Source organism: Phalacrocorax aristotelis, chromosome 4 (assembly GCF_949628215.1).
Source record: "Phalacrocorax aristotelis chromosome 4, bGulAri2.1, whole genome shotgun sequence".
In the NCBI taxonomy this organism is placed as follows: domain Eukaryota; kingdom Metazoa; phylum Chordata; class Aves; order Suliformes; family Phalacrocoracidae; genus Phalacrocorax; species Phalacrocorax aristotelis.
The window spans coordinates 37,833,341-37,846,148 of NC_134279.1; the positions used below are offsets into that span (position 1 = coordinate 37,833,341).

General features: G+C 37.3%; 1 protein-coding gene across 1 annotated transcript in view; it reads left to right on the forward strand.

Moving 5' to 3' along the window:
- Positions 1-12,808, forward strand: part of RXFP1 (relaxin family peptide receptor 1) — a 54,048-nt gene that overhangs the window by 17,658 nt on the left and 23,582 nt on the right. Inside the window, exon 2 of the mRNA XM_075091030.1 lies at positions 3,090-3,245. Coding sequence (XP_074947131.1) covers positions 3,090-3,245 — 156 coding nt within the window. The remainder of the gene's footprint in view (positions 1-3,089; positions 3,246-12,808) is intronic.

Below are 12,808 nucleotides of genomic sequence, written 5' to 3' on the forward strand. Positions count from 1 at the left end.
AAAAAAATGGACAATGAAACAAGATACTAGAAGAGTGGTTCAATTTTTTCAGACTGGAAAATCAATAACAGGTAGAAAGGTCGAAACCTTTAATACTGCATCACAAAGACAGCGTGGTAGATCATTATCTTGGCATGATAAACTCCAGTGCCAGTAAAGTCTGTATTTGCAAAAGAAGCAGCATAGTTTTTTTGTTGCTGTTGTTGCAGGGCTATCTTTCTCCATTTTCCTCACATAAAAGACACCGTTTTAATTTCCTTAATCCAAAAGAGAATTGTCCGAATATTACCTAGTATTTTACAATGGATTTTACTGTCTTATCTCCTGTCTGCCTTTGTCATCTTTGCCAAATATTTCCTCAGAGGGTTGGGAGGTTTTCCGTTTATAAATCTCCTGCAATCTGCAGGGTCCAAACTTCTGTCTTATTTTTGCATAAACACAGCGATGTTAACAAGTCAACGGACAAAGACCAGTGCTTTCAATGATTCAACCTGGATGAAGTTCTTAAGTGTTGATGCCTTGTTATCTTCTTTCCCAGGCAGATATTTACATGCCAGGGTAATCCAGCAGAGCACGAAATGAGTAACACAGAAATTCAGAATAGATATCATTGAGGCTATAACCTTACAGATAATTCAAAACATTAAACTTAGTGAGAGATTATGTATTATTTTACAAAGAATGATATCTAAACTGTGACAGTAAATTCATTAATTAGTTCAGGGATTAATACTATTTGACTAATTAATAATAATTTCTGGGAAATGTTAGGAAAATTCATTGAATGGTGCTGTGAGAAGATAAATGCCATCATTTGAAATGTAAACTGCATATAGATCAGCCCCTTTAAGCACAAAGTTCAGCTCAGTCTGAATATGTCTCCAGTGGGTAGGGTAAAAGGCTTCACAAAACGTGAGGGGTGATCTGGTGGGGTTTTCTTTCATTTATGTTTAATTTTTCCATATTGTTGTCTTTTACCAGGTGTTTTGGTAGTTACTCAGATTGTGACAGGTAACTGCACTGAAGGGAGCCTCAGCTGTCTTCCACCTTTTTGCAGCAAGAGACTTTAGACACTAAGTACTACACGTATTCTGTTTGCTGCATAAGACTTTTTTCTACTTGTTTTTGGGTGGGACAGGTTAGACATAATGTTCTGAATACAAGCACAGAACAGAAAGGTTTATGAACAATATGCAAACATGAATTAGAATAGGGATTAGAATTAGAATGGGATTAGAATATAGCCGTATTTTTGGTACCTATACATAAGAGAGATAAGGAACTAAGGCAAAAGTCTCTGAGCAATTGCATAGGTTATACAGTTGTGGATAAAAGCAAGTCAACTTTTCAAAATCGTACAGTGATTGTTAGCTGGAATATATGAGTTTCTATGGAGGACGCTTCTGACAGCAAAGATAATTCTATGCATATGGGAATATCAGAATATTTGTCTCAATTTCCTCCAGATACTGCTCCTACATTTCAGTTTTCCACAGTTGTAAACATTGTTGAGGGTTTAACGCATGAAAGTTCTTCCAGGAGAGATTTGTTATGAATATGAAGTACCTGATTCCATTTCAAGTGATTCCCTTAGTCAGGAGAAAAATGAGGACAAAAATCAGATATTGTGTAGTAACATATTCCTTGTTAATCTGAGAACATTGCGTAAAAGATTTATATTTTGTCTTATGAAAATAGCCTGGAAAAACAGTTGCATGTTTCAGAAGTGGCAATTTACTGTCTGAAGAATCACAGTTAATGAAGTTTGTATAGACTATTTCAAGTCCTCTAAGAGAGCAATGAAGCTTAAAGTATAATTTGTATTGGAATTTTTATCTATCTTTTTTTTTTTTGTGACAGCATCCACTAAGTCAAACGCTAGCTCTAATGAGGAAGGGATATTCCCATTTGCAAGTACTTCAAAAATTAAATTAGCAGGCCCATACAGAATGGTACTTCACTAGGTAGGCTTACTGAAGCTTTGGGAGCACAAAGAGCAGTAGGTAATGTTCTGTGTTGATGATGCTTTTCTCCATTTCTGATATATTGGAGACTGACAAATTTCATTCTAGAGTAATTTAAAGCCCTCTCCATAGTATGTATGCTCCTGGGAAGAAGTTGATCTTGTACAATAAGAAATATGAGTTGGCACCCTGTGATCCATTACAGAAGTAATAGGTCAGTTCTTTACCCTGGAAAAAGTGGTGGTGGCAGAATTTGTCCCTCAGGTGCGTCCGCAAATGTGGGTAATTGGGGCTGCTGTAGTACAGAGAACTGAGGAACAGAGGAGAGGTAGAGTCCTCCAGCTGCCCTGGCTGTCCCTCACGAGCATCCCTCTACCTTTCCCCTCAGCGCTGCTTGAATGAAGTCCCTTTATTCTGTGAAATTACTACAAAGCATGGGCTTAGCAGAAGAGCATCTGTATATCTAAACTTCAGATTGATAGATTCTGAACAATATCTCAAGATTTTTGGGGCCAGGCTGACAACTCTTCCAAAGGATTCATTATGGCATCTTTACGTCATCTTAACTCATTCTTCAGCAAAACCACACCACAGATTTGATCTTACTTTCCTAGTTCTTTGATCCTTGATCAGTTTACATGTAGTAATTACTTTAGAATATGTTTTAAAATGTATAATTCTGACTTTGTATCAAAGGACTTATCTATCTGGGTCTAAAATATCAGCACAAATTAATATCATCCCTATCTGTGTAGCTTATCTGGTATATTGCTATAATAAATTAATTTCTAGTGCAAAGCAAAACAATCCTTTTAAATAGTGGCCTTAGGTCATTTGTCTTGTATGATTAGTGTGTCCATCTTATTACTAGGATGTGTGGGGAGAAGTTACCTGGTTGCTTTATATCAAAGCAAATTTTAATTAGCTGACGATATAACCATTTTTTGCCAAGTTAACAAGTACTTAATATACTATTGTAATTGCACGTAAAATGAACTAATATGTATTTATCGCTTGATATTCACATTCAAATGCAAATGAGTATTTGTAAAAGCAAAATCCCAAAGATTTTTAAACCTCAAAAGTACATCTTAAAGTAAACATATTATTTCTGTTTCTATTTAGTCATCCGTGACTCTTTGGAAGATCATGTTTCTGGAGTTGGGGTCAGGTGCCCCCTGGGCTACTTTCCATGTGGCAATATCACAAAGTGTTTGCCCCAACAACTTCACTGTAACGGTGAGGATGACTGCGGGAATCAGGCCGACGAAGACAACTGTGGTACGTGGTTGAGAGTTTTCTCTGCATCGAGCACCTGCAGCTGCTGAAACCCAAGCAGTGCTCTCACTAAATAGAGAGCTGCGGAGCGTTCGCAATAGGAGAGTTAAATGTTCTGCAGGGGATACAGCAGGTCTTTGGTTTAGCTAATAAAGCCACCCAACAAGCCATTTGCTAGGAAAGAAGGATGGACCACATATTTGTGTGAGTTGTGTATGGTATCAGTTTACCCAATTTTATGCCTGCTCTAAACTTGTTTGCATGTGTCATTTTGGTGTGTTAAATACATGACCTAGCAAAGATCTGTGCTGAAGAGAGGTAGATGTATGCACTAACAAGTTTATATAAACCTTGATGTGACTTTTAAAGCTGGATGAAAAACATAATTTAGAAGAATTTGCAAGGTTTTCCAGAAATTATTTATGTCCTAATTTGGAATAAAAAAAATTACTGTGTGAGTGTGCATGCAAGCTGCACTGCTACCGGGCTTTGGGGTTTGGAAATGTCAGAATCTCGGGGAATACACGTAGTCAGGTCACTGCTGCCTGCTGTTGTGATCCTTGTCACCCCTGGCCCTGCTGGATGGTAGCCATGAACCTGGCTTGGTTTATAGGCTTTACTCCTGCTGCAAACTGAGTAAGGCCAGGGAACAGGCTTTGCATTGGCACTTTCCTGTCCATGCTGCTTATTTGTGAGCAGGGCTCCAGCCCAGCTTTAGTCTGTGCTGAGCAGCATGTCTCCCACAGTACCTGGACACAGCTCAGAGAGTGGCACAGACCTGGGACAGTCTGGGAAAGATCTCCCAATATTTTGTGAGAAGAGAGCTTAGCTATTGGGTTGTGAGCTATGATCGCAGGGAGATAAAATCGTCCCTAGCACGTTTTATTTACTGGTATTATCAGCTTACTAACAGCCTGGAGAGCTTCAGACCTCCTCTCCAGAGCTGCTGATCCATGGCAGATGGGGAAACGAGACTTCCTATTCCTTAGTAGCTTGCCTGTAGCCATGGAGAGCAGCCAGACGCATGGTGTCCTGCCTTGCACACTGCCTAGAGCTCCCCGGAGCCAAGCAGGTGAACTGTTTGCCTGTCCCAGCCAGGCACACTGCCATCGGAGCAGGGGGGGAGGGGGTGAAGGGAGGGGGGAGAAGAAAAAAAAATGTAAATATTAAGTGAAACTTCCAAGCTATGTATATATACTGAAAGAAATTTTCTGAAAGAAATTTCAAACAAAACACAGCATTAAGGTATTTTTCACAGCATTCTCAGCAAAGTCAATGAGGTTTTCAAAATAGTTTTTCTCATTGTATATCTGTGAAGCTGATTTTTGTACCTATGCGTAGTATCTTATTCTAATACCTATCAAATTTCAGTGCCGTACCCCATATGAAAGTCACTTTTCATTCTAACCCCATCTAATGGACCTGCAGCTTCTTCTAGTTTTATGGTATTTACTGATGCTGATGTTGAACATACTTTCCGCTGCCAGAAATCAAAATCCTAAACAAAAATGGCTTTTGTTTTATTCTTTTTCTGTCGTTCTCTTGCCCTACAGTGGCAGAATTTACTGATGGTGGTGTCCTTTATGTTTAAGAAGTTCAAGCACCATAAACAGCTGGTTTACCCATGCTTCATTTCTGTATAGTACCAGAAAGCCTATCCTGCAAGGACTTGCTGAAACCATAAAGTTTAATCAAATGGCAATTAGGATATAAACAGTTTCATAACAGGATATACAAGACAGTATAACCTGCAAGACAGTTCAGCTACGATAGTGAATCCTCTTCTGGGTATAGTAATTCAAGAATGAGTTAGCCTCAATTTCTGAACACCTAAATTACAAAAGATGAGGAGTCATTTTATTGACTTACTGGGAAATCTCTGGTATTAGCGTTTTTCTCATATTTTGACCCCATATTCTAATTTAGAAATGCATGCCATGTAACATGCATTAAGATCAAATTCATCAATAATGTTTTCTCAAAAACTGGTGTTGCAGTCAAACTTTGTTGTTTGAATAAAGGAAGAGTTTCTTCCTTCCGCGAGAATATGAAATGTCCTGATGAATTTTTCTGCAATTCCCCCACACTGCAGTAAGTGTGGGGATCTTTGTGGGATAGATCTGTTTTGTGAACATTCCTCTTTGCTTAAAATCCAAGAATGGAAGCCTCATTGATTAGCTCCCAAGACAAAGAAACTATCCGGCTTTTTTTTTTTTTTTTTTTTCTGCAGTTTCCCAGACCACTTTCGGGTATGCCTGCCTTATGCCAGCAGTTAGATCTGTTTCATTCTACCCATTTTTAAAATTTACAACTAGTTTTCAGTTGAAGTCATTGCTTCTGATACAGAAAAGCAATTCAAGATGGAATTATTCCAGTGTAGTACTTGATTCATGTAGTACCATTGGAAATTTTAATCTTATCCACAAGGTACTCTAATTAAAGTAGCTCAACTTTTAAATTCTTGCACATTTTCACCTTGCATAAATTTGAGTAAGAGCTTTGAGGTGGCCATTGTAGAGTGTAGACCCTCAAAGGAATTCAGATTTTTTTTTTTAATGCATCTCAAACAGAGCTAGGTATAGCAGCTGCTTTGCTAACTGTTTCTTCAGTAATGCTAAAGCACTACCTTAAGCCTACAGACAAATGTTACAGTGAAGACTTGCATATGTCTTATGTACAAACCAGTATTATAACATAAGGAAACACAAAGCAAAAATCTGTCATGACAGTTGTTCTTTCCATGATGGAAAGGACAATACTGATGAAGAAGAAAAGGAAAAAAAAACCACCACCTCTTTTGAAAGCCATAATACTGCTGTTTGAAAAAAAAAAAAGAACACAAACAAACAAAAAAACCAGGTGTTCTAAACATAAGAAAATTCAAGTCCAGCTGTTCAATACAAGTCCCTAAGCGTGCTGAATATTAACAGCAATGCAATTACTGAAATAGCACTTTTAAGAAACACCAGTGAATGAAGCGAGCAGAGAAGCAACAAGCATAAAAAGCACACACAGATCTTCCAAGAGAATTGCTTTGTAAGTCTTTAAAAGCCCTTGAAACAAAAACTAAACGTCATCAGTGCAAAGAGGACATATGTGATAGGAGCCTTTGAAAACACTGAAACTAGTCACTCTAAGACTCTTCTAGTAATTCTGTCCTTTTCCTCTTTTAATGAGTAAAGTTCTCTCGTTCCCCACTTCATTCCTACAGATGTATTTATTATTGTAATCTTTGAGACGATTTGCAGTATTAGTCCTATTCCATGCACTGCATGTCCAGTAGTAGCAAAGCATGATTATAAATATTTGAAACTAAACTGAGTCCCCACTGTGAGATATGTTTTCAGATGTGCTGTGATCACCACTGACATCCAACCCAGGCACATAAACATTGGCTTCATGGTGCTTTCTTCAAACCTGCTTCCTCTTTTGCTTCCACCATGCTCTCCACGTCTGAGTAACAGACATAAAACTAAGGCCCAGAGAAGTGAAACGACCTGAAATTAGGATCATAGCCAGAGCTGGAAGCAGACTCTAGGACTCAGACTGCTGTGTCAGTCCTTCACCTCAGGGTGTGGGCATGCTGCTGGTCATCTCAACTTCAGCATTTCTTCTACTTCTGGAAAGGGGTGAATTGTAGCAGATATGTGACAGTAGAGTGAAGCCACTCATCTTTGAAAACTCACACGCCTTTGTCACCTGGTTGGGTTTCCACAACTGGTAAAATACTGTGTGTGATATCCTGATGGGGAAGAGCTTGAGGCAATGTGGTAAACTGCAGTAAGAGGAGGCGGCTAGCAATTTATCATGCCCAAAGTGACAGGAGGCTCTTTTTGAACTATCACTAGATAACCTTACATGTGCATGGAAAATACAGTCTTTCCTTTTGAACTTGAAAACATAGTCCATCAAGTAGAAGTGGGTGTCTCTGCAAATTTGTCATGAATTATATTTCTAAAAAAAATATTTATTTAAAGTTTCGTAATTTGTCATAAAAGCTTATGGTTTTGAGGATATTCCTTTTTTAGACTTGAGTATGGCAGTAAATTTTTCTCTGCTGTTCTGCCCTGTGCTCATCGTGTCTGAAGCAACGAGTTCCCAGAAAGACCGAGTACGTGATTAAACAGTTTAGCCTGTATCACATGTTTAGCTTGGAGTTATTTTTGTATCTGTTAGCAAAACCCAAAATGGGGGGGGGGGGGGGGGGGGGAATATAGCAATTCCAGCATCCTTCTGTGCCCAAGCTTGATTAAAGCTCAAGTTGGCAAAGGAGAGAGAGTTTGATAGGGTTTTTTCCTACTGATACTTTGTTTGATTTCAAGTGTAATGGCTTCAGCCTAATTTTCCATGGAAGAGCTTTTCCTGTTTATTTACAGTTGTAAGATGTGATTCTGTAGCTACTGGATGTTTAAAGGTGGGAGGTTAGAACATTTGTTTATTTTATTGCTTTTTTTAAATGCAAGCAGGATAAATACTAGGCACAATCACAAATTTTGCTCACCTAACGCTGTGGCAGAGTTGACATGGGATTTGTTCCTAAAACTAGTAAAAAGTATTTCTTACATCAAATACATTACTTCTGCAACATTACTATTAATGTATTCTAAACAATTTCTAGGCAAAGCTCTTTGAAGCCCAATGGCACAGTAAAAGTGCCAAGCACATATTCCCAAGTACATATTCATAAAAAGAAACATTTTGGAATCTCTGCTTTGACAGTGATGCTTAATGATAAACAAAATTAAAACTAACAGTAGATAAAAACAACCCTTGATTAATGAAATACAAGAATAAAAGAACAGTATTTGTGATGTAGCTTTCCACTGAGTCCACATATGTTTTACTATCTTAAAGCGCGTGTTTGTTTAGATGAACAAATTCTGACAGATGTAACAAATTGCAAAAATGTATGAAAAGTTAAATAACATAAATGTACTCTACAAATCTGGTCAGAAGGCAAGTAACGTTGCCAGTAATCATCTATGGATAATATGTTTCAAAATACTAACTCTCTGAGTAGATTTAGACCCCCCAAAAAAAAAAATCCTTAATCTGCTCCCTAATTAAGAATTCATGTTTTAAAAGTTGCACATAAGCACTTTATATTTTCTTTTTTAAAGTTGTCTGATATGCCATCTAGTTAGAGGGCTGAATGAGCAAACTGAGCAAACTTTTTTCCTAGATAAGGGTCAGCTTTCTCTGAATAAAATTTTCCTACTATTACATACAGTGATAAAAGTGTTATGTTATCAGTCTAACAACCTTTGTCTAATTATCTCTTCTAGATCCATCACTCAGCCAGTTATCATTTTGTAGCTATATCATGCTAATTACAAACTGCAGCAAAAATTTTCAATGTCCTTGAATTTTAAATCACTGAGAGACTGAATATTTTTTCCCCTGTGTGATCCTCTAAGATTTTTGTTGCCATTGACCCTAATATTCCAGACATTCTGCTGGATAGTCAGCCTGATTTGTTCATGACAACTGTAAGTTAGCTGAGATGTTAATATGATGCCTGTTCTTGGGGAGAAGCCTCCCAGTAAATTACAGTGTAGCTTACCAGTTTTCTTGCTCCAAAACCACCCGTCAGCTCTTGATCTCAGTTTAGTGCAAAGTTGTAAATGGAGAAATAGAGAAGTCTAATCAGATGTCAAAATGTACTGAGCTTTGCTCCTTTCAGGGGAAACTCTGGAATTTACATCCCACCTGGCCAATTTGAAAGCAGGTTTTATGATATGTCTTGAAGTCTAAGATTAAGCCCTGCTGCTTTGTCTCTGATACATTTTGCAATATGTGTCAGCATCTTGTAGCTATAGGTTATGAAAATCCCTTGGATGTGAGGTACAGGTGCAGTCATTTCTTTATAAATAGTTCTACTTTTTGATTTAAAAGTTTTTCCTAACTTCCATTAGGGTTTGGTAGTACCCAAGCATGCAGTCAAAATCGATGTAGTTATTGTATTTACAATGTTCTGTTCCAATTTAAAATTAAAACAATAAGACTGATATAAAATCTTCCGTCACACCACCTGGGCTTTTGACCACAACATGTTGTATGAAGCATGGCTGAGCCTGGTGAGAACTGACCTGGACTGACTCCACTTAAATCAATGGAAAGGCTCCCACTGTCTTCAGAGAGCAAAGAATCATAACTTACTTAAATTGGGAAACTAATGAAAAGCTCAGATGTTTCATAAAAACAATGTTTGTGACTCATGTGCTAGCCTTCCTAAGTAGTACTCGGTAAGACTGTTTGGAAGCACTATGCTAGCAGTGATTTTTTTTTTTTCTTCTTCTCTAGGTGAGATGGAGAAATCTAGGTTGTGATCTCCTGCAACTTGTCACAGAAACAGGAGATATAAAATACAGTATATTCCCATGCAGTCTGTGATATATAACGCTCATAAATAAAAGTCTTAATTCTACTTTTCTTAAGCTTAACTGGGTATTGAGTAGATACGGTTCACGCTTTGGTTAAAATTAAGATTATTGTTGTTTCACACTACTGAATAGTTCTTATGCTCCATTTCAGAACTGGTTGTTGAAATAGGTTCTTCATTTATTACTAGTAAATCTCTAGAGGAAACAGTTATGTGCCAGTAACACAGGTATAATTCATATTTAGAATAAAAAGTATTTTAGCAAAATAATTGTTTAAAATTACAACACTTCAGAATTCTTATTAATTTCAAAACCAAAATCGTGTGCATTGGGCCTAATCGCACCTCTGTAGACTGGATTGTTGCGCCATGAATGGGGCATTAAAAAAACAATGACCACTGTTACATATTTGACTACCACTCTACTTACTAGCAATAATAAAAGGGGAATGGAAAGAACACCACACTAAGGAGTTTCATTTTATCTTTTTTCACAAGCAGGGTCTTTAATTATGTAGTAGTTAATGGAAAAAAGTAGCCTAAGCTATTCTGAGAGCATGAGTTTCCTCAGTGTTTAGCAGTCTGGCCTCTGGACAATTTTGTGATAGTTCTGCAAAACTGGTTTTTTGGCAGTTAGGCAACGGTTGTAGTGTGTCTGCATTTGTTTTTTAATCACAGTGTCATAGCCACATTTTTCCAGTCCAGCGAAGCAAGAACAGGCATGCAGATTTAATTTGTTTCTGACTCTCTGGAGGAGTTCTTCACTGGCTAAATGTATTTACCATTGTGTTCCTCCCAGGCCAAATAGGTCTCTGAACAAAAGGCAGCATTCAGGTCCCCAGATGTAAAGTTCACTCATGGACATTTGTTAAGCTCTGTCTAGCTTATAGGCTAGAAATCACAGACAGAGGTTTCCGAAAGAACTGGGGCAGGGAGTGGCTGTTGGAAGTCTTGCACCTATTTACCTCTGAAAGCACAGGCCTCGTCTGTTATCGTGTGCCATGCGGTCATCGGTGACCGGCTTGCCTTATTAAATAAGTTATAACATACCACCTCTTTTTTAAAAGGGCCTATAAAATTCAACAGGATGAAAGTAATAACAATCTATATAGATGCCATGTTGTTTTCATATGTGTTTCTTTGAACGTCTGTAAAGTTACAGAGAATTAATGCCATTCTGTAGATTCATTAAATCATCTTCTAGTGTCCAATAGCAGAAATCTAAATTTCTACAGAACGTTTAAAAACATCTATACAAAAGATATATGTTTTAATATTTCAAAATTGCTTGTAAGGGATGAGAAATTTCAGAGGGTCTGAGTTTCCCATTTGTATCTCAGCACATTGCAGAAGAGCTCGGTGACTTTATATTTCAAATTAATACTAAAAATGAATAGTGTTGCAGTGGTCTCATCTTTAACTGGCATGGCATTTTTTTCCGTCATACTTAAAATATGAGATTTAAATGTATGAGACAACATTCAGTTTTGAGCCCTAATAGTAAATTCTGTTTATGAAGCAAAAAGAAAACACTTGGAAGTCAGCAGCATGCTCAGAATGTAGCAAATACTTGGCAAAAGCAAAAGATCAGGTTTTCAAGCTCATGTAGAAATTTTTTGTGTATGGCCAAAATTTATTTTCACTGTCATTGCCATTCATCCACAGCATATGGCACTGAAATAATCAGGTTTACACTGATGTGCAGGTATCAGCAAATGAAATAGCTTTGCTGAATTTCTGGAGGCTTTTAATCAATTTTGTTATTGAGATCTTTAAATATTTTTGATAACTAAGAGGAACTTCTACATTTCACTAGACTTTTGTCTCTTCTGGTCTCCACTGTAATGGCTTACTGCTAAGGGAACTTTCAGGCAACTCAAGCTTTCATAGATGTAATCATGCTATTAGCTTATTTTAATTTAATTTCTCACCTTTATTTAAAAATTATAAATACTTTGAGAAAAACAGAATAGAAAATTGGATTAATATATGCAGATTAAAAGTTTTGTTATATAAACTGGAAAACTCCCCTATGCAAGTGTTTCACAGGAATAAAGCTGCAGTATTGAAAAGATATTTATATTTTGGAAACTTGAGCCTGCCTATTTTCTTAAGAGTTCACTGGATTAAGTAAGTTGTTTTAAAATCAAGAATAAACTTGTGTAAGCATGTAATCTAGCTCATCCGGAGAAGTGTAAACCTTATTTTTATTGATTTAACTGCTATCGGTTTTTCTGTGGTTGCATTGTCACATATAAGTAGGCAAGTTACATTCAAAGTAATCAACAGGTACAGGAAGCAGTCAATGTGCAGTGACACACAGTTCGGTGCGGGGTAAATTGCCTTTGCCTTGACTGGTGGGTGTCTAGTTTATAGGTTCTTCATTCTTTTCCACTTGGGTGTCTAGATGGGGCTGTGAAATTCACTCCCAGAGTCGAATGCTCCAGGCACTGCAACAATCTTTGTAAAATCTCAGTGTGGTTTTGGTCTTACTGCAAGTTATTAGGCTGTATCAGTATGCACCAACGCTGTGGAAAAGGGCAATTATATTCCTTCATCTGTAAACGTTTTAAGAAGAATTACTTCTTGTCTGGCGGATACAGGTTTTCCTTGTTGTACTAAAAGATACCTTTGTGAAAAGCCTGAAGTCAGGTCTTACAGCAAGAGAAAGTATATTTGAACAACTGGCAGAAAGAAATATGTCCACAGGTTATGACCACCAACAGCATAGGTGAAATCAAAGGGTGACACAGTGTCTTTTTAGAGTGCTTATGCATTTAACTGATAGCATTTCTCTGCATGATAATCCATGAAGACACGCTGAGCAAAGGGGAAAGTCGTATAGATAACATCCTTTTCATAAGCTCTAACCTAGGCGAGAGATGTATCTTTAATTGAGTAAAGCTGATATTTTCTTGTATGTGTCACTGAACAGATTATTCAGATCTGTAGTTTGTCAGGATTAATGTACTCTTTCTCATTTTCTTTCCTATCAGAAATTGTAATTGACAACTTTTAGCAAGGAGCAGTGTATTAATCAGTAGTCAGATAAGTCCCATTTACAATTACTTATTTCGCTTATCCCTCGTAGGGGAAGATCTGCTGATGCCTTGTTTTCTCAGATCTCATTTTTACAGAAGTGCAGCCAACATAATCTATTTTAGAACTGGCTTGGGAAAAAGTA